This window comes from Scyliorhinus torazame, chromosome 13 (assembly GCF_047496885.1).
Source record: "Scyliorhinus torazame isolate Kashiwa2021f chromosome 13, sScyTor2.1, whole genome shotgun sequence".
Classification (NCBI taxonomy): Eukaryota; Metazoa; Chordata; class Chondrichthyes; order Carcharhiniformes; family Scyliorhinidae; genus Scyliorhinus; species Scyliorhinus torazame.
In genome coordinates, this window is record NC_092719.1 from 159073068 (window position 1) to 159097861 (window position 24794).

General features: G+C 49.3%; 1 protein-coding gene and 1 long non-coding RNA gene across 8 annotated transcripts in view; one reads left to right on the forward strand and one right to left on the reverse strand.

Annotated features, from left to right (window-relative positions):
* Window positions 1–1118: 1118 nt before the first annotated feature.
* adamts9 (ADAM metallopeptidase with thrombospondin type 1 motif, 9) overlaps window positions 1119–24794 on the forward strand; it is a 489710-nt gene continuing 466034 nt past the window's right edge. For 6 of the 7 annotated variants that reach the window (XR_011934150.1, XR_011934151.1, XR_011934152.1 and 3 more), the window contains exons 1-3: window positions 1119–1480; window positions 1665–2017; window positions 20873–21038. Coding sequence is in view for 4 of the 7 variants with exons in the window: in XM_072472332.1 (XP_072328433.1) it covers window positions 1399–1480; window positions 1665–2017; window positions 20873–21038 (601 nt within the window). In the remaining 3 variants the exon portion in view is untranslated. The remainder of the gene's footprint in view (window positions 1481–1664; window positions 2018–20872; window positions 21039–24794) is intronic. The other variant, XM_072472331.1, reaches the window with a different exon arrangement.
* Window positions 8505–23188, reverse strand: LOC140388336 (uncharacterized). Its single transcript, XR_011934156.1, has 3 exons — window positions 23130–23188; window positions 14992–15066; window positions 8505–8648 (listed from the first exon to the last, which is right to left on the reverse strand). It is a non-coding gene; the product is annotated as an uncharacterized lncRNA (long non-coding RNA).

Below are 24794 nucleotides of genomic sequence, written 5' to 3' on the forward strand. Positions count from 1 at the left end.
TGTAAGAAGACATAGAATAGGAACACTTTTTCTGGCCTGCAACATAACACAGATTATTTGATGAACCTCAAATTCAGGCATGGAATCGCGTAAGTTAAATAACTTCAGTTTTCAAAAAAAAAACCTCACCGTTAACTGAAATTTAACAAAAATACATCTAATATTTTTTGAAAATAACAGAGCCCATTAAAAAAATCCACTTTAGGTCCATCGATAAAATAGATAACTGGCTCTTTGTATGATCGAGGAAGACAATGAATAGTAGTTCCTGTGACCACCACCCACTCTAATCGCATCAAGGTCGTGGTGTATCCTGCCGGCTGCGGTTGTAAGAGGCAATGCACTAGAGATCTCAGGCGTACAAAGAGGAAATGATTATTGGGCTGGGAACTGGTAAATTATAAGGTGCCCTTGTGTCCAAACGCTCGTTCGCGTAATGTATGAGCATTTCCTGCGATGCAAGACCTATTCAGAGAAAGCCAACAGATAACGAACAAGTAAACACTCCCGATCCCTTTGCAACTTTAATTTTGTTTCTTGCAGTTTGGTTATTTGTGCATTTATGATTGTTAAAACTCTCGCTTTGTTAAGCCAAGTGCAATACATTCCTCAGAACTATAGACAGCACTGTAAAGAAAATGGCATTATTACAGATTTTTTTTTGACGTACGTGAAATTTAAGTTTTGTGGAAAAAGAACGATGCCAAAAAGGATACGAAGTTCTTCATATATTAAAAAAAAACCATCCGTATTCTTGTTTGACAGTGGGAGATAATGACGAGACTTAGTTCAGAGGGGGGAAACACAGAAAGGCTCACTTTAAATATTTTACTTAGTAAATCAAAACAGACAATTAACAACGATTGCCAAAGTACCCACAGCTGAGATAGTTTTCCTGCTCCAGGGAATACTATTCTTGCATATTTCTGCTCTTTGGGGCTGGAGAAGGTTCGAAAGGGGGGGGGGGGGGGGTGGTGAAGAGAGAAAAAAAAGTAGCGTTTGATTAGTATCCGCCCGAGCAGGCCAGCCTGACATACTATTGGCCTCGATAAGGCAGAGGGGGGAGGTCCCTGGGAGACGTCAATGCCTTTCAGATTAGCAGGGTTGAAACGCTTGAGTCCGCCGAGCCGTCACCGCCCCCAACCCCCCCTAAAAAAGATCAAATCCTCGAGTTCACAGGCACTGGGAGTAATGTAAAAAAAAACTAACCCGCACTGACTTCCCCCTGGACCAATATGTTCTCTTACCCAATATTACGCGAACGATTTCGGATGCTACGTACGCCAAGCACCAACTCTCATAGCACTGTTCAATCAAGGATACATTGAATGAAAGATTGGAGTGCTAAGTTACTGTGGTTGACCTGTGGTGAGGGCTTTCTGTGCACAGTCGGTAATCATGCAGCTTGTGTTTTGGGTAGGGGTAACGTTACTTTTCGCCTGCAGAATAGAAGGAACACCAGAAATGTACCAAAGACAAGGTAATACTTGATTATATTGTGTACTGTGCATTATTTGCCTCAGTGTTGCAAACCTGTCGAGTGTTAAAAAAAATAAAAGGGAACAGCATTTAACAAAAGTGGATCGTTAATATTATACACATCTAGGCATAACTTTTTGTGGAATCGTCCCCATGTGTTAAATCAGGATTTTATCTTGTTTCAGCAAAACTTCGAGAGCAGCTGACGGTTTATGAAATCGTGACTCCCACTCGAGTGACTGAGTTTGGGGAGCCTTTCCCAGACACGATGCATTTTAGGAGAAAACGGAGTGTAGGTACCGATCACTGGGCCTTCGTAACTCACTACAGAATTAGTGTATTTGGGCAATTTTTTCACCTCAATCTAACTGCCGACTCTGGATTTATTGCACCGATATTTACCGTTACACACCTTGGAATACAAGCTAATCTCACAGACTTTCACGAAGACGACACTGACACGAAGCACTGCTACTACACAGGACAGGTCAATGCTAAGCCAGAGCACACAGCTGTGATCAGCCTCTGTTCAGGACTCGTAAGTAAGATTTTAACCCTCGCGATGCTGAATTTATGGCGTTTCCAAATCACCATTTGGTGATTCTGTGTAAATACTGCTGATTTAAAAAAAAAGTAGGGGGCCTGATTTTTTTTTTCTAATTTGAAGTCTGGAATCTGGAAAGAACGATATTCACATAGTGGGACACAACGGGACCGATTGCCAATGGGGATAAAGTTTGAATTAAAGATAATCGGCGCTAGAACGTGCTAACCATCCAGCCAGACCACACTGGGAAACACAACGTACTCCTCCGGGTAATGTGCGTAACTCGTCATCCCCCCCCCCCCCACAATCTAAAACACCTTCAGATAACTATCTCTAAATAAGGCTGGACTAGTGCTAGGTTGCAGCTTGCACGGTGGAACATGGGCTCTGGAGATCCTGGGAATAGGTTATGTGTGTGTGTGTGTGTGTGTGTCGAGGCCGACGTCAAGATGGTAATAACTCCAATTGACAGACGCATTTTTTTTACGTGCACAACGTTTTCCCTCCCCAAACAACTAAAAAAACTTACACAACGAAGGCGGAGTCGGCCCTTTTCCAGTGTCCAATCTTGCCAGACAGACTGATTTCCCGGTTTAATTATTCGCTGAGACGGTGACTCCCGGTTTAAGCAGGGAGTTTTAAACAGCAAGGAACTGCTGGTGAACCTTTGATTTGTAAATCTTTAACAAATATATATGCACAGGCACTTGCTCATCTTTGACATAAAAGGCAGCATTCTCCACCTCAATTGCATGTTACGAAACTTCAAAGCTGGTGATCAGAATGCATGCGAATGGAGATGCCTGTTGCTGTAACCTCTGGAGAGGTTTACACACAACAGGGTGGGTTAGTGCCTTGCCTGCACGTCCAGCGCAGCAGTTGGGTTGACAAACTACAACCACCCCCCCCCCCCCCCCCCCATCTCCATCTCCATTTGCTTACCTCATGTTCACTGTTTCAAAGTTCTCTCCCCTGAATTATTTAAGCAGGATGTCCTTTGAATGTGACGCAGCGACCAAAAGTCTTTTTGGCACTTTAAAAAAAAAATCTCCAGCGTTGGAAACAGCGACAAGCTCTTTGGATTTTTTTTGGGGGGGTTGGTGGAAATAAATTATTGGAGCCGTCTCCATTTTCACCTCACTAATGCAAATACCCTCTCTCGCGCTCGCTCGGCAAAGTATATAACCAGTCGTGAAAGGCGAATAAACCCCTTCATTTATCAGCGTGACAGTTGTTTTGCTGGGCACTGGGCGGAGCTGGGTTCGCTCAGAGAGGGGGAATACGGTCACTTTCTTAAGGCGTCCAAGAACGCGGCTGGTTAATTCGTTCGCATTTTTCGGCTGAGCAGAAAAAATGTACGCATCGTGCGGTGGGTGGGGGGGACCAACACTTTGAAAATGCTGCTTCGAGAGCGATGCACCGTTCCTGTTTTGAGTTGTGCTTTTAAAAAAAATAAGTTTGGAGAAAAGCACCGACTTTGAGATCCACCTTAAAGTGTGGTGCGCGGGCCCACGGAGCCCTGCTGCCTTCACGCAGCGAAGAGCATTTGCCATGAAGGCTGGGGAGCTCCAGCAGGGTGTTCAGGCCGAGCCCCCTCAGGCTGGGGGGGGGGGGGAAGAGGAGGAGGGGGGGGGGGGGCATCTGAACGTGGGGGTGATCGCTTGGCAACATCACTTTAAAAAAAAATGAGGGGAATAAAAATGTGATGACCCCCCCCCCCCCCCAATCTTATCTGTAAGAGTTCGTCTGCCATTCTTCAGTTGTCCAGAAAAGTTACCCAAGAGTGTTGCAAACTGACCCCCGTCCTTCTCATCTCAAAGCAAGCGAGCAAAGTAATGAGCAATTCTGTCACTGCAAGTGAACGCTGCCTAATTGGGAATTCCCTGGGGGCTGGGAGAACTCGAGGAGGCAGTGAGATTCTCATGAACGTCTCTTTCCAGCACCCCCCCCCCCCCCCAAGCTGCAGTACCTGTTCTGCTGCCGGTGGCTGCCGCCGTCCCATTGTACTCCTGTTCTTCCATGGCTTGTTATTGTTTCCCTGCTATGTTAAAGCCTTAGTCTGTGACAACCGTTAGCAGATTTTGCAACCTGCTTGAGGGTATATAACAAAAGCCCTTTTCTTCAATCACAAGCAGTTAACAGCACTAACGTATTGTTTTGGCACCCCAAACGGTTGATCAGCCAGGCAAGGATTTTGTAATGATTGTCAGCCAAGGAACCAGCATCGCCAAGGAGAGCCCCTTTTCTTGCTCCTCCAACCATCTGCATATTTGCCTCAGAAGAACAGCATCATGCATACTTCTTGGAAAATGTACATGTGCTCCACTATTTTTGATGAATGGTGCATACTAAATCATACCATTTTCACATTGACAGTAATGGTTTTGTTAATAGTGCTGAATGAAGTGCATTCTCACTGTATTTAGTTAATGATGTAGAGTGGGGAGTCACGAATTTTTTAAAAAACGTGCTGTTTTCTGAATAGTCTGCAGTTTAGTGACTCCTGCAGTGACCAATTTGGGTGTCTGGAGGGCTTCTCTGGTCTGAAGGTTAAACGCTACGTTGATAATCTGAGTCAGTGAAGAATGGGTGTTTGTTCAACTGTTCCTGGATTGCACATCTCATGCACAAGGGACTGGATTTTCAGATTATGTCCTGATGCCAGTGTGGGAATGGTGGCGTTTTGCGACCAAACATTCGGCCCAAAACAGCCACCGATCCTCCGTTTGGCTGGGGGCTAGTTGGAAGGCAGCATAGAACACCCATCTCTAGCTGCCGATACGGCCAGGAGAATTGCCAGGTCCATGGCCACGAATGCACACGGCGGCCTGCGACGGCCACGCCGTGCAACATGGCACTGGCCGCGCGCAGACCCGGCCTGCAAAATAGTGCCCCCCTTTTGGCCGGTTCGCAAGCACCAGACCACCCCCCCCCCCCCAATAATGGCCACAGCCCCTGCCAAAGTCCCCCCTGCCTATGGATCGGTTCTCCCCTGACTGGCGCTGGACTGAGTCCGCAACCGCCAAGCCAGGTTCCTGACAAATGACAGCACACGTGACCGACGCTGTCGGGAACGGAGCATCAGGGGGAGGGCCTCTGGCAACGTCCTGAGGCCGTCGACACGGCGTGTGGCGTAATCCTAGAGCATGCCGCTTTGGTGTGGGCGGAGCATCGTGAAAGCGGCACCGCCCCCGATTTAGTCGGAAACGGGGATTCTCCGGCCGATTGGGGAATGCGGTTTCGGCATTGCCGACTGGAGAATCCCGCCCAACATTTTTGACAAGCTGGTTCTTTGACCTGCAGTTCTGTAACTGCTTGGGTTCGTAGGTGCTGTACCTCCTGTGGGTACTCTGGTCCCATTTGCCTTTCGTTGCTGTGAATGACGATACTGCTCTTACTTGCTGCACCTTTTGAAATGTCTACAAGTTCCTCTGCATAACTTTTTGTTGAGGCAAGCTTTGCTAATACATGCAAATCGTATCCTCCCTGCAATGGACGGCATGGTAACACAGTGGTTAGCACTGTTGCTTCACACGCTGACATTCTGAATCCTCCCTCAGTGTACCCAAACAGGTGCCAGAGTGTGGCAACCAGGGGATTTTCACAGTAACTTCATTGCAGTGTTAATGTAAGCCTACTTGTGGCACTAATAAAGATTTATTATTATTATTGGACAGATTCCATTCCAGTGGCAGTTTAAGTCACAATTTATTTCCTTTTCTTTCTTTCTGTCCCATACCCAAAACAGGTGAGTAGAGATGAGTTTTTGTAATTGTTGTGTGAGGGGGAAAATTTTTACTTTCGTACAATGGCTAAAGAAAGCAAAATGAATTTCCAAGAGTGATTCCAATCATTCTTTCACTTTCTGATGCAGTCTCACACAAACCTTTCTCTATTTCCTATCAGTTGTGATCTGTGTGTCTTCATCATCTCTTAAGCTGTCACACTGTTGGAAGGATAAAGCTTTTGATTAACGATGAACAGTACAAGAGGAGATTGCTAAGCATAAAAGGAGTCTCATTTGCTCATTGGAATCTTTACATTTACACCCAGAATAAATGTGGCAATTAGTGATGTTTACTTTTTGCAAATGAGATGTGTTGTAATAGATTAGTCCTTAATCAGAACTTTAAATTCAAGAAACCTTGATCCTTCTGTCTTTGCAAACTATCATCCCATCTCCAACCACTATATTCTCTTCAAATTCCTTGAACATGTTATCACTTCACAAAACTGTGAAGATGTCAGAGGTAGGTGCTTTCCTCAGAGAGTAGTAAGGGCGTGGAATGCCCTGCCTGCAACAGTAGTGGACTTGCCAACATTAAGGGCATTTAAATGGTCATTGGATAAACATATGTATGATAAGGGAATAGTGTAGAAGGGCTTTAGAGTGGTTTCACAGGTCGGCGCAACATCGAGGGCTGAAGGGCCTGTACTGTGCTGTAATGTTCTATGTTCTATATAGTTAACAGCACTAACCTATTTCCATTCCTCACCTTTATCATCCGGATGGGTGGAACTGCCTTCACTGGGTTCAATTATTATCAATGTAATTGCATTCAGAGAATAATCTGCAATTACTTCTCCTTCTAGTCCTGTGTTGCCTCTTGAATTCCCCAAGGATTTATCCTTGGCCCCTTTCTATTTTCCATCTATATATACTTTGTGAGAACATCAGGTTCCACATGTATGCTTATGCCACGCAGCTCCATCTCACCTCTTTTGACTCCACTCTGTCTGATTTGTCACACTGCTCGTCTAACATCCAATATTGGATTAACAGAAATTTCCTCCATATTAATATTGGGAGGATTGAAGCCATTGTCTTTGGTCCCTCCCACAAACACCATTCCCTGACCAGCATTTCCATCCTTGGTATTGTGTTTGGCCCAGAGGTAAGATTTGTAACCATATATCCATACCATCACCAAGACGACTGACTTCTACCTCCCTAACATTGCTTCACTTTGACCTTACTTAAGCTCATCTGCTGCTGAATTCCTCATCCATGTCTTTGTTACATCTAGATTTCACTTTCAGGTCTAGCCTTCCATCTTTAACCCGATGTAATCTTGTGCTCAGTCAAAACTCTGAGACCCATGTCTCTGTGGTTCACCCATCATGCCTGTGCTTGCTGGCCTTGCACTGGTTCCTGATCTAACAATAACTTAATTTTAAAATCCTCATCCTTGTAAATTTAATTTAGGGTCTCGTCCCTTTAATCTTTGTAGCCTGCATCAGTCCTACAAGCTCTCGAGGTCCCTGTTCTCTTCTAGTGCTGGCCTCTTGTACATCCCCGATTTTAACAGCACCCTCATTAGTAGATGTCCTTTCAGCTGCATTGATGACAAGCTCTGAAATTTCCCCCTTGAACCTCTCTGCCTTCTTTTATGATGCTCCTTCAGGCTGACCTCTTTCTGATCATACTTCTTGTCATCTGTCTTGATCTTCCCTTCTGTGGCTGTGTTTGTATTGATATCGTTCTTTCTAAGTGCAAGTTGTTGTTGAGTGATTTTTATTCCAAATGAATGAATCTTCATAATTGTGCTTACAGAATTGTTATCTATTATCTGCAATGTAAGTAGGGAAGGTGCGAGCACACTTTGCTGAACAAGGCCTGGAGACTTTAACTAAAAACAGGGGCGGGTTTCTCCACTCCCGCGCCGAAGTGGCCGCGCCGTCGTGAACGCCGTTGAGGTGAACGACGGCGCGAAACGGCCCCGATCCTGACCGACTCAGGCCCTGACAATGGGCTAGGACCGGGCCGCGTCATCTACACGCGCCAGGCCTTGTCGCCCACGTAAAGGCCTGGCGCGTGTAGATGATGTGGCCGGCGCCGCATAAACTGGCGTCATCTGCGCATGCGCGGGTTGCCCGGCGCCAACCCGTGCATGCGTCGTTGCCGTCCTCTCTAGGTCCGCCCCGCAAGAAGGTGGCGGACGGATCTTGCGGGGCCGTGGAAGGAAGGAGGTCCTCCTTCAGAGAGGATGGCCCGACGATCGGTGGGCACCGATCGCGGGCCACCCCACATTTGAGGTACACCCCGGTGCAGGAACCCCCCTCGCCCCCCCCGCAGGCCGCCCCCCCCCACCCCCCCAGCGTTCGTGCGCTGTTCCCAACGGCAGCGACCAGGTGTGGACGGCGCCGGGGGAACCCGCCGTTTTGGCCTGGCCGTTCGGCCCATCCGGGCCTGAGAATAGCGGGGGTGCCGGAGAATCGCCATTTTGGGTGTCTCCGGCCCGTGGAACTCGACGGGGCCGTTCCCGCCGCTTGGGAGAATCGCGGGAGGGTGTCGGACCGGCGTCCCTGGAAATATTGGCGGCCCAGCCGACTCTCCCAACCGGCGCGGGAGAGTGCAGGTGTGGCCCCCCAGGAAGTGCAGGTGTGGCAGCATCTGTGGAGCGAGAAACTGGACTGACTCTCCTTCGGAACAGAAAGTTGCCTTTCTGTTTTTATTTCAAATCTTCTGTATCCAGACTATTTTGCTTTCATTTCAAGGCCCAGAGACTTGCTGTTTGCTGATGCCGACTGCTGAAGTGTCTTCCAATCATTCTGGTGATGTAATCTTTGCTGTTTAGTAGGACCTCCTGTAGTGTTGGTTGTCTCCTGTTTCTTGCCACATCTGCAAGAAGAAAGTGCAAGCTTATTAATTTCTTTCTGGGTAATCATTTGCAACTTAAATGAGCCCTTTTATCATGGTGTTCATGATGAGAGGTAGAAACAACATGTGTAGCCAAAAGGGAGGTGTAGGGCGTTATTTAACGCAAAGACTTCTGGTGTCATTTTAACACGATTGGCTGGGTGTTTATCGACAACTGTGTTGGCGACATTGCAGGCTGTATTTAACGGCAATTAGTGCCGGATACGAGCCCCCATGTGCTTTTCGCCATGACTGGCTGTCTCACCATCAGATTCACCCGAATCGTGCCTCAGCGTCTCGCTGCTAACAAATGGAGGCTGCTCTTAAAAGTTCCCTTACCGCTCACTCCCACTCAACACATAAGCATGACCACTGGCCTACTCCGCGCTTTGGAGATGCCGACGAAGTCAGGCTTCTCGATGCTCTGGATGCGAGAGGGGACATCCTGTTCCCCTCAGGGGTTGGAGGACCAGCAATAGGGCTTTCAATATGGCCTGGGGAGGCAGTGGCAGTAGTTGTCAGTATCAGCAGCATGACAAGGAGGACCGCCGTCCAATGTAGGTAGAAGACCAACAACATCCACTGAACTGCAAGGGTAAGTTACCACCTCTCTTCCTGGCATCAGTTCTGCCTGCCACCTCTCAATTTATTTTTTTCTACCCCTCCCCACCCCAAATCACTAGCTGACACCTCACACTCACCCCACATCTGATCTTTGTGCTTACTCCTCAGAATCCACTGGCACCCAGCAACACAACCCCTTCATGTCATTTGGGTGCCCACTCATGCCACCTGCTACAGACGCCCCCGGACCTACCAAGCATACGGATCACAATGCCCTCTATTTTTTCTGGCAGGACAAGATAGCCTATAGCAAGCAGGAAAGGGCCAAGACAAGGGGTGGAGTACGAGAGATTCAAGTCCTCACCCCCTATGAGGAACAGGCCCTGGAGTAGACCGAGGAGAGAGCAATCACCATCAGTGAGGTTGGCCTGTGCCACAGAGGTGAGGATCCACTGCCCCTTCACCCAGATGACCTGTCTCAAGTGAATTGTTCTTGTCAGACAAAATGATTCTTGTCTCTCACTGACCACATCTGATAGGGCCGGGTCATCCGGAGTCTTTCCCTCTTCCTGCCACCAAAGAGACCAAAGAGGATACGAGACCACCATCGAGGCATCACGGCTATCGCCCCACCTTGCACCAGTGCAAGACGCACACCTTGGTGGGGGACATTGTGCCCCAGGGGCTTGTCCACTAATCTGGTTAGCACCACACAATTGCTGACGCATATCAGGTAAAGGCAGGAACATCCAAGGGAGTCAGTAGTTGGAGGTCTGCTCGATCCCAGGACCCAGCTGAATCCCAGTCAGATGCGGCGCCTCTGAACAAGGTTATCCCAGAGCTGATGCAGACAGGACACAGCCTTGAGATTCAGGAGGGGGTGTCAGCAACGTTCCAGCGAATGCATAGCCGATTGAAGGAGTCCTAAAAGCTACGAACGTACTGATGATGCCGATAATGCGTGGCAATGAGGCCAACCCTGCTAGGGTGGCGACCGCAGTGGAAAGCACGTCAGCGTCTTGGCTCAGTCTGTGACGACCATGACTGCTGGCCTCAACAACCATGTCCGAATCAATGAGGGACATGTCCCAGGTGCAGATGGACATTGCCCATGTACCCCAAAGCATAGCCCAGTCACAAATGGAAATTGCTGAGGGCATTGACACCATGGTGCAGACAATGGGGAGCAGCCAGGTCTGGCAGAGCCAAATGATGCAGAGGCCTCTGGAGCTCACTCCAGTTGCCCTTCCGTCCCATGGAGACCTCCAGGTTCCTAAGGCACCGTCGTGGAGGAGGAAGTGCTGGAGGCCAACCCGAGGCCTCACTAAGGAGATGTCGGCAGTCTCCAGTTCCTCCAAATTCCCCCTGTACTGACATTAGCGCATCAAGGGCTGCAGGCAGGACAATTTGGCATGGCGACTCCAGTGACACCGGTAAGTGGGTTGGGGCCCTCCGGCTCGAGGCCCTCCAGAGGATTTCCACCAAGGGCATCAAAGGCCACAGGCTGCCTCCACCTCTGATGTGAATCCTGGGGACACACCTAAACAAACCACCAGACCACGAAAGATCCAAGAAGAGAGTTCACTGAGTGGGGGTGGTGGGGTGCGTGTTTTGGCACTATGTGTAGCCAGGGGGAATGGAAATGTCAAATGTTCACAATTAAAACATGTTATATTTGATGTATGTGGAGCCTCTGTCATGTTAATATTCACGGCGGCCTGCCTGCACCCCCCCCAGCTACCTGGGTACAATAATCCCAAGATCAAATACCCCCAATGCAGAGAATTGGTGTGAGTGCTGTCAGCAGAAAGACAGGAGTCAGGCTTTGCCATAAACCTGAGGAGCACCAGAGCTAACCTCACTGTGAGTTATCATTGCTCTCCTACCTCTACGTTGACCCACTGACAGTGCTGACACAAGCCTTTCACCCTGGGGTGATGTTACACAGACCCTTGGAGGGTGGAACAGGGTAGTCGGCGGGGGTTGCGGGGTATTGTGGGAGGATCGGGAAATGGGGGGGGAGGACTGAAGGGATGGGGGGGGGGGGGAAGAAAGAAGGTGAGCTGTCGGACAAAGCATCGACCTATGAGAATCGGGCGAGAATAAGGGCCTCACTGGTCCTCCAGGCATTCCAGACCCTTGCTTCCGCCTGTCCTCCATCCTACGGCACCTCCTGCAGCTCCTCCCCAGGCTCGTCCTCTAGCCCCTCCTGGTCTCGCACCTCCTCCTCAGGTCACATGTCCCTCCTCCTCCTCCTCCAGCATGTCGCCAGGTTAAGGAGGGCACAGCAGACCACCACAAAGCAGGAGACCCACTGGGGGAGGTGTACTGCAGTGCACCACCAGAGCCGTCCAGGCATCAGAACTGCATTTTGAGCAGTCCGATGCAGCAATCAATGACAGCACGGGTGGCAACATGGGCCTTGTTTTATATCAGGTCTCCGCCTCTGTCTCTGGCCTCTGCATGGACGTCGTAATCCAACCCGTCATCTTGGGATGGTCCTCGAAGATGCCGGGGATCTCTTAGTGTCCTTGGATGTAGCTGTCATGCACGCTCCCTGGGAATCGGGCACACGCGTGCATGATCTGAGGCAATGGTCGCACATGGGTTGAACAGTCAGGGAGTGAAATCCCTTCCCTTTAATGGGGGGCACTCCCTGATGCCCCGATGTGCATAAGGTGACATGTGTGCCATCTATTGATCCCTGGACCTTGGGCATCCCAGTGATGGCGGTGAATCCTGCAGCCTGGGCCTCCTGGTGGACCTGGTCCAGCTCAAATTTGATAGAGTCTGATACTAGGGCATCCGTGACCTCATGGATGCACTTGTGGGCTGTAGATTGGGAAATGCCGCACTCCACTCGCTGCTCGAGCCCTGGAATGAACCAGTTGCACAGAGGTTCAGGACACTGGGAACGGGTGTCGTCCACTTCCTCGGGGTGCCAAGTCCGCGAGGATGAGGCACAGGTGCCACATTGTCTCTTTGTTGAGATGGAGTCTCCTGTGGCACATACTATCCGTCATCTCCTCAAAAGACCAACAACACCTGTATACCTTGGGCCGTCGCTGGCATCTCCCTCTTGGTTCCTCCTCTATCTGATGGACGGCCGGGTCTGCGGTAGCCCCCTGCACAAGGTGTGCCATGTCCTGCCTGCGTTGATGCTGCTGCCACCTTCTCTGGAAAATGGCTGCTTGGGCTGCTACTAGCATCGCGAGGGCAGCCTCTGCGTGACCATCACCAGCCTTATTTTGCGTCTCTAAAGAATTGGAGAAGGAGAAAGATCAACAATCAGTTAGGGCGTCCGCCTCGCCTACCCTTGCGTGTCCCGCCTTCTCGTAATGCTATCCATCAAGCCGGGTTGTGCTGGAAAACTACTCTGCACATTCAACCCGGTCACAGCAGGAACCCCTAAATCCCAGACCTCTGCCAGGAACATTAGGGAGACCGTGCTCAGGTGCCCTCCCCTGATCCACACACTTACTGTATGGTCGCGAAGATATCCCCAGTGCTGAAGCCCAACTCTTGAGTGTTTGTTTGATTGTTGGCTGCCACCTCTATGGTGTTGTTGCTTCTAGAGGTCAGACAAACTGTTCAGGCTTCAAAGTTTGATTGAAATGTGAAGCAACAATCATTGTCTTAGACATGGCACGTGTGCCCATGAGAATCCAGCTGAGAATATTTAATTGGTAAAAACGGTCAACATTAACAAAGATTCGAAAATCAATTACGTAACATTCCACATATCACAGTAGGTAAGGTAAGGTAAAGTCATCATAATCCCAGATGAACGAAGGCTGCTTTCCCCTTTAAGGGGTGGAGCTGACTGGTGGTGATTTAACCTGAGGATCACCACACCTCAAGGTTGAGAGGCAAGGTTGAGAAGGTGGGGCCCTCATGAATAACCTCAGCTGGTACGGGAATTGAAACCGCGCTGCTAGCCAAATCAGCTGTCTAGCTAAACAGAATCGTTAAACAGCTGGTTTGTGATGCAGAGCGAGGCCAGCGGCACGTTTTTAATTCCCGTACCAGCAGAAATTATTCATGAAAGCCTGGCTTCTCAGCCTTGCCCCTTGGAGGTGTGGTGATCCTCAGTTAAATCACCACCAATCAGCTCTCCCCCTCAAAGGGGAAAGCAGCCAATGGTCATCTGGGACTATGGCAACTTTACCTTATCTTATAGCATGCTAACCAGTAACAACAAAGAGACGTCACCATTCCATATTGGTACCAGTACAAAGCTATATCAGCTCATCTCCACAAAAGAACCAAACACGTGCATGTTGCTCAACAGAAAAAGAGGACAAGCCTGAGAATCTGTTATTATGTCCAGAACTTGTCATAGAAATGATCTGCCCATCAATGTGTCACTTGTTGGTTAGCCAATGGAGCAGTGTCATTCTCTGTCCATGAGCTGCAGCTGTGCAAGCCTTCCCACACGGCCCAATCTCATCGGAACCAAATCCTGGCATCCACATATTCCACTGGCGCTCAAGGTGTAGTTGAACATCCTTGACTTCCAGCGTGTTGGACACAAGCTAGTTACATGTCGCACTCACTGCATCAGCAACAAAAGCATCAGCACTCTGCAAAAGCATTTCTTCAACGTCTGCAGTAGGTTGTTCATTTGGATCAGTATCGCCCATCAGGTCCCGCAGCAGCTTCTTGCTTCAAACCAGATTGCTTTCTGGACTCCAACGTCCCCCGGAGCCTGGTATTCCAGGCATCTTAGACAAAAATTGTCCTTCTCTCTGGCTGCAGAAAATGAAGGAAACAGCAGCCTCCAGGCATGTGCAGCCACCAGCAGCAACAAAAACGACCTGCAGGTGTAAAGTACTCTCACAACTAACCAGGCCAATTCCTCATTAGCACTATTCTTCAGCTATGAAGCGAGAGGCTGCTCACAGTCAAAGGGAGTTAAAGTGACCTTCAGCATAGAATCAAGAGCAAGGCTCTGTCCTGGAAATATTTTGTAGGACAGACAATCATCAACTTTTTGGATATCCACAATATTTAAAGATGGCTTGAAGGCCTCACAGAAGAAACCCCCCTCCCCCACTCCCGAGCTGCATGCCGGAAAATGAAAATATCTACTCACCACCTCAGGCCAACTTTGGTTTTTTCAAAAGGAGTACTAAACGACGCCCGTGTGATTTCTCGCTGGGGAGCTGATTAATTCTAGGCAGGCCGTTACATTCGATTTCAATCGAGCTAATGAGATGAAAGTAATGTAAATAGGGGTTGATGATATGCTCGCCATATATGAGTGTGATCCGGAACACTCCGGGAGCGGGCCGATTAGATAACAAACTGATTCGCACCTGGCACGAATCTCTATTTTGGCCTTACCTGCTATTTAACCGGTGTGATGCAATGCGGTGCTTAAATCGCGCGTGCGATTGTGAGACTAAGTGAAAGCATGTCTTTTCTTGCTGACTTCCAATTTACCATGGGAAGCAGGGGAGGAAAGGATTGATAATTCTGAGGCAGAGGTAGGGTGCTTAAAGAGCTCTGGAAAATGTATAAACATTGTGAGGGGCGTTTTACCTTCATAATTCTGGTGTGCTAAGTCAATTTGCTTGCATTGCAGTCAGGTCCTGATGAAACTCCTGGTGGCATTCATGTGTTGTGCCTCTCACTGAGCTTTTTCACCAATTTTCCTAGGTATTCATTTATCATCTATTTCAAAGAGGAACTCATTCCTCTTGTTTACTTGCTCCACTATTCCGCTAGCATCTCCATGTTATCCACATATATCAATCACCTGCTGGATCTTATCTTCCATTCCGACATCTTCTTGCAAGTCAATAGTGTTCCCCTCTGTTGCTCAAAAAAGTACCTTGAGAAAAAAGTTTTTGAGGTTAGTAATCGAATGTAAGGATTGCATTGCGGACTTTACCAGCTCCTGTTCATAGTGGCATAGGCAGCATGCGGCATATCCCCCCCCCCCCCCCCCCCCCCCCCGCCCCCCCCCCCTCCCCCCCCCCCCCGGCTACTGTACCCGGTGGTGGGGGGAGTGTGAAATTGCTGGATGGGATTCTCTCCAAGTTTCCGCCGACCTGGTTGCGATTTCATGCTGGGGCAGGCAGACCCTCAAATGCTAAGCTCATCCTTGTCCCAATTGAACTTGCAGGCCTTTTCCCACACAGCCTCAATTTGTAGGCTGGCGGGTGGATGATATTTTGGGAGGGGTGGTGGGGGAAGGCTGGAGGGCACTTTAATAAGGACACGGGGAATCCACACTGAGCAAGGATAAAGAACTTTGGTTTATTCACAGTTACATTATATACAACTCCTGGTAGATCTCTACTGGGTCTCTCCACGGTTGGTGCCTTATTGGCTGACCTTTTATACATGGCTTAATGGATTCCCCCGCCCCTCAGTGGAGGAGCTCGTGCTCCGCGAGAACCACAAGGAAGATAATCGTTCACACCCCGTAGATCCAGTGTGGGATATGACAGCCACCTCAATCAGGAAACCCCTTCTGATTGGAGGCAACCCCCCGGCCATGCATTCCCTGCCCTGGGACCCCTGACCACTTACATTAGACTTGGTTCCAGGTAGTTCCCTGTCGTGCCTCTTTTGACAACTGTAGTGCTGTGCTTGGAGGGACTGGAGAGCTATGGCCAATCGGATTGGCTGACAACTCTCCCAAGGCAGGATTTCCTCCCGAGTGAGGGTGGAAACCTGCCTTATGCCAATCAATGCTCATTAGAACGTAGTATGGCATCGGCACTGCTGGTGTCAGTAGGAGATGCCTACACTTCAAATGGCAGAGTCAATACCCACCATTCTAAAATTCCAGGCCATAGTGGTGCGCAACCAATTACTAAGTGCCATTTATTAAGGGTTGCACACCTCAATATAGGATTCAAGTTCATGCAAGGCACAAAGCAGCCCATCGCCACCTCAAGCCAGCCCGCACCTCTTCAACGTGAAGTGCATTTTGTCTGGAGTAGCTGCTGCTGCTGATTCAGGAAGAGTCTCTGAGCAGAAAAAAGGGATGGAAATGGTACAACAATATGTCCCTCGGATTTGTGCAGTGATGGAAGCCTTGTTCCAGAAGCTGAACAGGAGAAAGATCTTCTTCCCTCGGGGAGCCAGGAGTGCTCTGCTCACTGTAGACAAACACTAAGAAGGAAGTGGACAGAGAGAAAACAGAGAGTAGGATTCTCAGGATGGCAGGTTCTGACTAGTGGTGTACGGATCAGTGCAGGGTACACAGCTGTGTACAATCTATATCAATGATTTGGATGGGGAGAATATGGAGGGATAAACTCAACAACTAGAGGCCAGCCAGATGCTGCCTATGGCTGTGTCTTGCTCGAGTGCCCATGTGCTGCCCTTTGCCGCATAGCCACATATTGTTTCACACATGCACTTATTTTCCCCCTTCTCTCTTTCTCCCAAGCACACACTTGCACTTTCCCCCTCTCTCCCTCTCCCATGTGTGCACTTGACATTCTCTCTCTCCTTCTCCCCTCCTCCTCTGTCATGCTGACTCTCTCTCCCTCTCCCCTCCCACTCTCCCGTACTGATCTGTCTCTCTCTCTCGTGACTCAGAGCCTGACTGTTTTCTTCTCCCTCTCTTGCTCACACACACTCTGACCCCCTCTCTGACGTGCATGCCCTCTCTTCCCCCACCCCCTTCCCCCACTCACTTGACTCAGGAGAGTGTTGGTGAGAGGGAGGAAACGAGTGAGGGAGCCAGGCAGGGAAGTGAGAGAGATTCTTGGGTGCAAGAAAGGCTACTCCAAAAGAGTGCCCATCAGGTCACACACTGCAGTGAGAAACAAATTCAGCCCCTCAAAAATATTACTTGTGTATAACCCTAGATCTTTTGCCGAAAACTTTTGCTGGAAAAAAAACTTGACTTTTACACTAACTGGATGGATCGACCAAAGAGCTGGCATAGATACAAAAGACTGAATGGCCTCATTCTGTGTTGTATCATTCTCTGCTTTGGTGAAAATGGAACAGGCTGCCACTCCTCCTGTCCTGCCCAGCTCTCCCGCATTCTCACTGGGTGACCATCATAGCCCTCAATGGGTCTCCTTGTCATTAACTCAAACATCCTACAACTCAGTCATCACTTGTATGTAACAAAACTGTATTTGTGGTGCACATTTCCTGTCAATAACTTTTTTTCATCATAAATTGAGATTTCTGTCAAATATGGGGCTGAATTCTCCATTTGGAAGACTGGTTCCTGCTGGCACTGAATAGCAAGCGATTCACATTTCCGTTGGGGGCGCTATTCATACCACGATTCAGGACATGCAAATAGGTCAGCACTCTGCCAGTGAGAATTGGAAGCAATTCCCAGCCCAGTGGATGGTGTAACTGCCGGAGCTAGAATTAGCGTGAAAGAGCCGAACAAGCTGGAGCTGCCTTTAAGTGCTCCACTCATCACACACTCATTGCAGTCATAAAAATGGCTCAGAGAAGACCTGCCCCCTAATTTCAGGAGTCTGAAGTGGACCCACTGCTCGATGCCAATGAAGAGAGGAGGACACCCTCTTCCCCAGGGTGGACCGCAGTCTCAAGCCTGCCCTCCTGAACAGCATCTGAGTGGAGGTGGCAGAGGCAGTCAGCGCTGCCAGCCTCACCAGGAGGAGACAGCTCGTGATCCTAAGGGGCGTCGGTCATCAGCGAGGTCTCTGCCCTGAGAGGGGCAGTGTGCTAGGGGAGGGTTCCAAAGACCACAGTGCAGGTGTTCTTTAGTTGGGGTGAGCTCTGCTAAACCCCTGCTTCCTCTGCAGTGGACCTGCACGTCTGAGGAGTGTCAACACCTGGTGGGCCGGTGATTGAGCATGGCCATGCCCATCCCATTGATGATACCGCTGGGGTATGAGGGTTGCCAGAGGGGTGGCCTGGTTGGGCTGCCACACCACCAGAGGCTCCTGAACATTTGTAGGGCGCAGTGAGCAGTCTGAGCAGCAAGGAGCCTGCAAATAGCACAAGAGGGGTGCGTGTAAAATACAGACTGCAGCAATGACGGTCTGAGCCAGGCCACCCCGAGCCCGAGGGGGATACTCGGACTCCACTGACTTGGCAGCAAGTAGTTCCCCACTAGCCCCCACCCCCCCCCCACCCCACCACCACCGAGGCAACCACTCCCCTGGCAAGCCCAACAATTTTTGAGAGTTTGAGATTTTTTATCCTCTCCCTCCCCATCAACAGCCCTGTCCCTACTTGTAAGTACCTGCACCAATTCACACCTACATGACTCCCGCATGAGAGAGGTGGAATATCACGGAAGGGTGGAGCAACAAGTGTCCAACCTGTAAATGAGATTTAAATTCATGCAAATTATGTTTTGCATCAGCCTGTCAGTACAAACTTTGCTAGCGGCACCAGCGGGGGACCCGAGCATGGTGTCTGAATCGGCACGGGGCGCAAATCGCAATTTTTCAGTTGCGCCGGCGGCGGGAAGTGGAGAACTCAGCCCGGTATTTTATAAAGACACTTTGGAAGGTATAACACTTCTAATCTCCAAATGACCTTCCCGACCTAATCTCCAAATGACCTTCCCGACCACTTTTATTAATATTGGAAGTCAGAATTCTGACGAGCAATTAAACTCTTGATCTCACCCAGTGTTTACTGGAAATTGGACTTTGCTGTCTTAAAGGAATACCACCTCATTTTTCCAACAGAATAATACTTGGGTATTACAAGACATAACATTTCTGTCCTTGTTAAACAGACTATCATCTGACATACTTAATGAGCAATGGCACAGGACATTTGCTGATATCATCTGTTTAAAGTGTGCTCTAATCCGTTTTGCTACTGTTTATAAATTTAGGGAGTGTGGTGATATGCATCACTGTAAATCCACAAGGGGTTAATGCAAATACACTAAGACTAAGTAAACACTAGAGGGAGCACCAGAGACATCATGACACACAGATATCCAACCAATAGGTCAGTAAGATAGGACATGACCAATGGGCAGTCAAGACACCCAGAGGTGACACTACCACAAGGGGGCAACCCATATAAAAGGACAGGGTACACATGCTCTTTCTCTTTCCACAGGCAACACTCAAGAGACACACAGCCAGATTGGAAGCATCACACCCACCACATGGATTAGAGCAGACTGGTTAGTTAGGTTGAGTTACTGTAGCAAGATTAGCAGGAAAGTCAAACTCAAGTAGGAGAATTGTTAACTGTTCAATAAATGTGTTAAACCTATCTCCAAGTCTGAACCTTCCTTTGTCAGAACATACATCAAGGAAACAGCTTATGCTACATGAAGAAGCATAACACAACATGGAGCTTACATGAATAATAGTGTCAGCCTTGACCTCCATTTTCATTTTTAGCTTGGTTACGGCACCTGCGCCAAGAGCTGAGTTTTAACTGCACATGCTCAGTCTTTTTTTAAAAATTAGTTTAGTTCTCACCGCATCCCAATCCCCTCGCTTTTTCCCACACTTCAACTTTCCCCTCCTGACCCTCTCACTTTTTCCTATTCCCTGCCTTCCTCTTCTGCCTCATTCACCCTTCCTCACTCCTAACCACCTTGCTTGCACCTGCTTGCTGCCATCCTGACTGCTTTGCTGGTTCCTTTTCGTCACCCCACTCCCAACTCCTTCGCACCATCCTGCTCACTGCCCTCCTCCGTGCTTCCCCCAGCTGCTTTTCCCTCACTGTGTCCATCACTGCCCCTCTCCCAAGCCCTCTCTGTGAGCGGGAGAGAAGGGCAACAAAAGGGATGCAGTGGAGGAGGGCAGCAAGAGGGAAGCAATGAGGAGTGAGGGACGGCATGTGGCACAGTGGTTAGCACTGGGACAGCGGTGCTGAGGACCGGGTTCGAATCCCGGCCCTGGGTCACTGTCCGTGTGGAGTTTGCACATTCTCCCCATGTCTGCGTGGGTTTCACCCCCACAACCCAAAGCTGTGCAGGTTAGGTGGATTGGCCATGCTAAATTGCCCTTTAATCGGAAAAAAAAATAATTGGGTACTCTAAATTTATAAAAAAATTAAGAGGGAAACAATGTGATGGCAGGGGGTGAGGGGGGGTGGCAGGAGGGAGCTAGGGAACGGAGAGATGAGCAGCCCGTGGGAACCAGCAAGGAAGGCAGTGTGTGGGAGGGAGTGGGGTGCAGGGCGTCAAGAGGGAAACAGTGGGAGAAGGAGAGAGGGAAGCAGTGAAAGGGGCAGCTAGAGGGTCGGGAGAGGAGTAACACGAGAGAATCGGGGAGGCGCAGCAGCAAGAGGAAGTGAGGGAGTCAGGAGCGGGAGGTAGTAAGGAGGTCAGAAGAAGGGTCTTGAGCGGGAGAGAGCGAGGGGGTCTGGCGAGGGTGGGAGTGGGAGGGAGCAATGGTGGTCTGATGAGGGAAGTAGTGAGTGGGTTTGGAGTGAAGCAGTGAGGAGGCTGGCATGTGGATGGTGAGAAGCGGCGAGCAGGAGATAAGTAGAAAGGGAAGTTTTGGGCCAGTTAGATTCAAGGTAGCCAATTGATTTTTTTTTAATGGAAAAATTATCAGTCAGGCACGTATTGCATGCTTTCTTGTGGGAAGTGATTTTCATTTAGTGTGTTTTAGTTTAGCATACTGTTTTTCTAGTAACACGGGTGCAAGATGAGAAAAGGCTGTATGAAGTTTAATTAACGTTTTAAATTTTTTCTACAGCTTGGTACCTTCAGGTCTAACGATGGGGAGTATTTTGTTGAACCTCTTGTTCTGTCTGATGGGGAAGAATATGATGAAGAGCACAATAAACCACATCTTGTGTATAAGCAAGATGCACTGAAGATTCAAACGACAAGGGAAGTCACTAATATTTGTGGCAACTCAGGTATGTTTATAACCTTTAAGCTGAACAATGAAGTCAGCATATGCATTGTAACAAAGAACAGGAGATGGAAATGAGAAGACGAATGATTTGTCCCCATATGTTGCTGGTGGAAAAGTAATCATTGCTGTGAAAATGAGAAGTTTTGAAGTTTTAAGTAAAATATTTTAAGGATCGGGGGCACAATTCTCCGACCCCCCACTGGGTCGGAGAATCGTTGGCGGCTGGCGTGAATCCCGCCCCCGCCGTGACCCGAATTCTCCGCCACCAGAGATTCAGTGGGGCGGGAATCGCGCCAGTCGGCGGGCCCACCCCCGGTGATTCTCCGGCCCGCGATGGACCGAAGTCCCGCCGCTGTCAACCCTCGCCAGCCGGCGTGGATTAGACCTCCTTTTGAACGGCGCGACAAGGCGGCGCGGGCAGGCTCCGGGGTCCTGGGGGGGGGGGGGGGCGGGGCGATCTGTCCCCGGGGGGTGCCCTCACTGTAGCCTGTGCCGTGGGAGCACTCTTTTTCTTCCGCCTTCACCATGGTCTTCACTATGGCGGAGGTGGAAGAGACCCCCTCCACTGCGCATGCGCGGGGATGCCGTGAGCGGCCGCTGATGATCCCGCGCATGCGTCGCCCGGCAAAGTCCTTTCGGCACCGGCTGGCGTGGCGCCAAAGACATTTCCCGCCAGCCGGCGGAGCGGAAACCGCTCCGGCGCGGGCCTAGCCCCTCAAGGTGAGGGCTTGGGCCCTAAAGGTGCAGAGAATTCCGCACCTTTGAGGCGGCCCGACGCCGGACTGATCCGCGCCGTTTTTGGCGCCGGGCAGCGGACATCGCGCCGTTTGCGGAGAATCCCGCCCCTGATCTCTCCCTGGAATGAAAATTAAATTTGTGTAACAACAATTTACTTTAATAGGATTTGCAGCAGAGGAAACCACAATTGGTGCTTAAGAATAAGTAGGTGATATAATTGTAATAAATATATATATTTTGTTTGTGTTCGTGATTGGAATATTTTAGTAGAATGTTTACAATAACACAACAAACCCTCAAAACTACAGCATGATATTTCTCCATATATGAATACAAAAAAATACAAGAGGACACCAACATAGCTATTTCAGCTTTCTCATTATGCTCAGCACCTCCATTTATAAAAAAAAACATTGAAAGAATAAGCAAGAGAATGGGGGAAAACAGAATAAAGCCATGAAACCATGGCAAAATAGTACATCCCCTCACGTACAACATGTTAAAGGCAATGTTACATAGCTTATGGAAAACCTTGTAGGAGCAAGTCAGGCATCATGGAACCTATATATTTGAGATAAGACCCCCCATACTTTTCAGAATGCATCTGATTTGGATCGGAATATACAGGTTAGGAATTCCATTGGGATGCATTCCTTGATACTTTTATGCCAATTCTGAACTGAAGGATGTTTGTCACTAATTCAGAAGCGAAGGATATTATTCCATGCTGCAAATGTTCAGATATTATGCTGCCTTTTTTCATTAGCATCAATCATCTTTCCATCTGGGGCCTCCAGAATTGAGAACAAAGGACCAAATTCTAAGGCCGTATTGAATATCTTCTCAAGCTCTTCAAGTACACCAAAGCAGTTGGATTTAATTTTGACAAAGGACCAAATACAATGGGCGTGATCTAGCGACCACGTTGCGCTCGAACAAGGGCGCGTTGCAGCTGGATGCCGGGAAAGGCCTGGTTTCCCGACAGCCGTTGCACCTCGCGAGATCTAACTTGTAGCTATGCAGGCAAACATTAGTACACATGTAAAATAACACTGTCGTCTATTTCGCAATCCCAACCATCACAGAACAGTCTTTCAAAATCAACGCCGCACTCCCAAACAACATTCCAAATGCGGCACCCAACTCCGATAAGTGCTCCCCAGTAAACTATTCTGCCACAACAAGCCGGCATCGAGAAAGGGCTGCAAATGGAAACGGACAAAAACATTGCGCGACCATCACCATTAGTCACCCTGATGACATCACATCTGGTACTGCCGGATATATCAGACCCCAGAACTCTCCGAGGACACGTGCTCCACAGGCCATCATCAATCCTCGGCCCGGTGCTCACCTTCCATTTGGTTCCGATCCGTACCTCAAAAAAAGATTCCGGAGAAGGCAGCCGGCAACGCCCATTCATCATCGCCGCCAATGAAGTAAAAGGCAAAGGGGAGGTCTGAAAGAGTTCATAAGAAAGACATTTATTCAGCGTAATAGCAGTATTTACACAGGACCCGCTTACACATCTCAGGGTCCTCACTCCTTTCAGTCAGCTGATGTGTTATATTAATATTGCTCAGTCAGCAGCAGAGAACAATCATCCCCAGCTGGATGAGTCTCAGGCAGGGTTATAACAATAACCTCCTGACATTGTCACATGAATTCCTGCCCTTTGTGAACCCAATCTGATTGCTCTGGGTGGTCATCAGGAGGATTCTTTCGAGGCACTGCGCAACACCTTAGACAACAATTTGAAACCTACACTCAGGAGCAAGATTGGCTGAAAGGATTCTTTTCTGGCTTCAGAATGAAGGGAATATTCACTTTATGAAGCAACTGTGGCAGCGGCCCTACTTCAAATAAGTAGTGATACATACCAATCAACAATCAGCAAGTCTTATTGCTCAGAGAATTCACATCCAAAACTATCGGGCCCTGGGGCCTTACCAGATTGAGGCTCTGTCCCATTAGAAATGGGAGAATTTAGTCAATACAAATGAGCCTTTTAAACTGGAGGACTGTGTGAAGAATAAAGGGTGGGGGAGTAGGTATGTGATTGTCATGGGGCTATTGAATGGTGAAAATTTCTCTAACCTGTCGTCATCAGAAATTGTTGGGAGTTTAAGGGAAGAGAAGAAACACTACATCTATGCTTAGGTAGGGTGCTCTTTTGAAGGGTTGGTGCAGACTCAATGAGCCAAATGGCTTCCTTCTGCACTGTTGGGATTCTATAATAATTGATTTGTTTCCCAACTCCTACAGCTTTTGTTTGGCAAACTTTAAATTCCTCTCAGCCCATTGAGTCAACAAGGAGTCCAGTGCTGTTAGAATTACATTAATTACTTTCAGCAGAATATGGCGAGGATACCTGCCATACTCACTCTCTGCTTCAGTCAATTTTACTTCGAACTGGTGCTGTCACTGCAACATTTTACAACTTTTGTTGGCCGTATATGCAATGACCAAATCGCAGCATAAGCCTTGAGATTCCCCACAGGCCTACATCAGAAAGAGAATTGACTAAGTAGAAGAGATCAAATTCAGCCTTAAAGTAGAAGATAAAGTTATGGGCCGGGATTCTCCGAGTCCCCTCCGGGTCGGAGAATCGCCGGGGGGGGGGGGGGGGGGGGGGGGGTGGCACGCGAATGCCGCCACCCCGCTCTAACGCTGGGCCGCCAGTTCTCCGGTCACCGGAGAATTGCCGCCAATCGCGTCGGGGCGGTCGCTGCGGCGCCGGGCAGGGGCCGTTGAAAGCGCCCCCCGCGGCGATTCTCCGCGCTCGATGGGCTGAGTGCCCTCCGAGTTCCGCTGAGTCCCGCCGGCGTCGTTTGCGTATGGCCCTATCTGGCGGGACCTCGGTGTTCTGGCTGTGGGAGCCGCCTTGGTGGGGGGGATGGGGGAGCCGACTCCTCCACGGTGGCCAGGTCTGCGATCGGGGGCAACCGATCGGCGGGTGGGCTAATTCCAGGGGGGGGGGGGGGATGTTCCTTCGCACCAGGCCCCTGTAGGGCTCTGC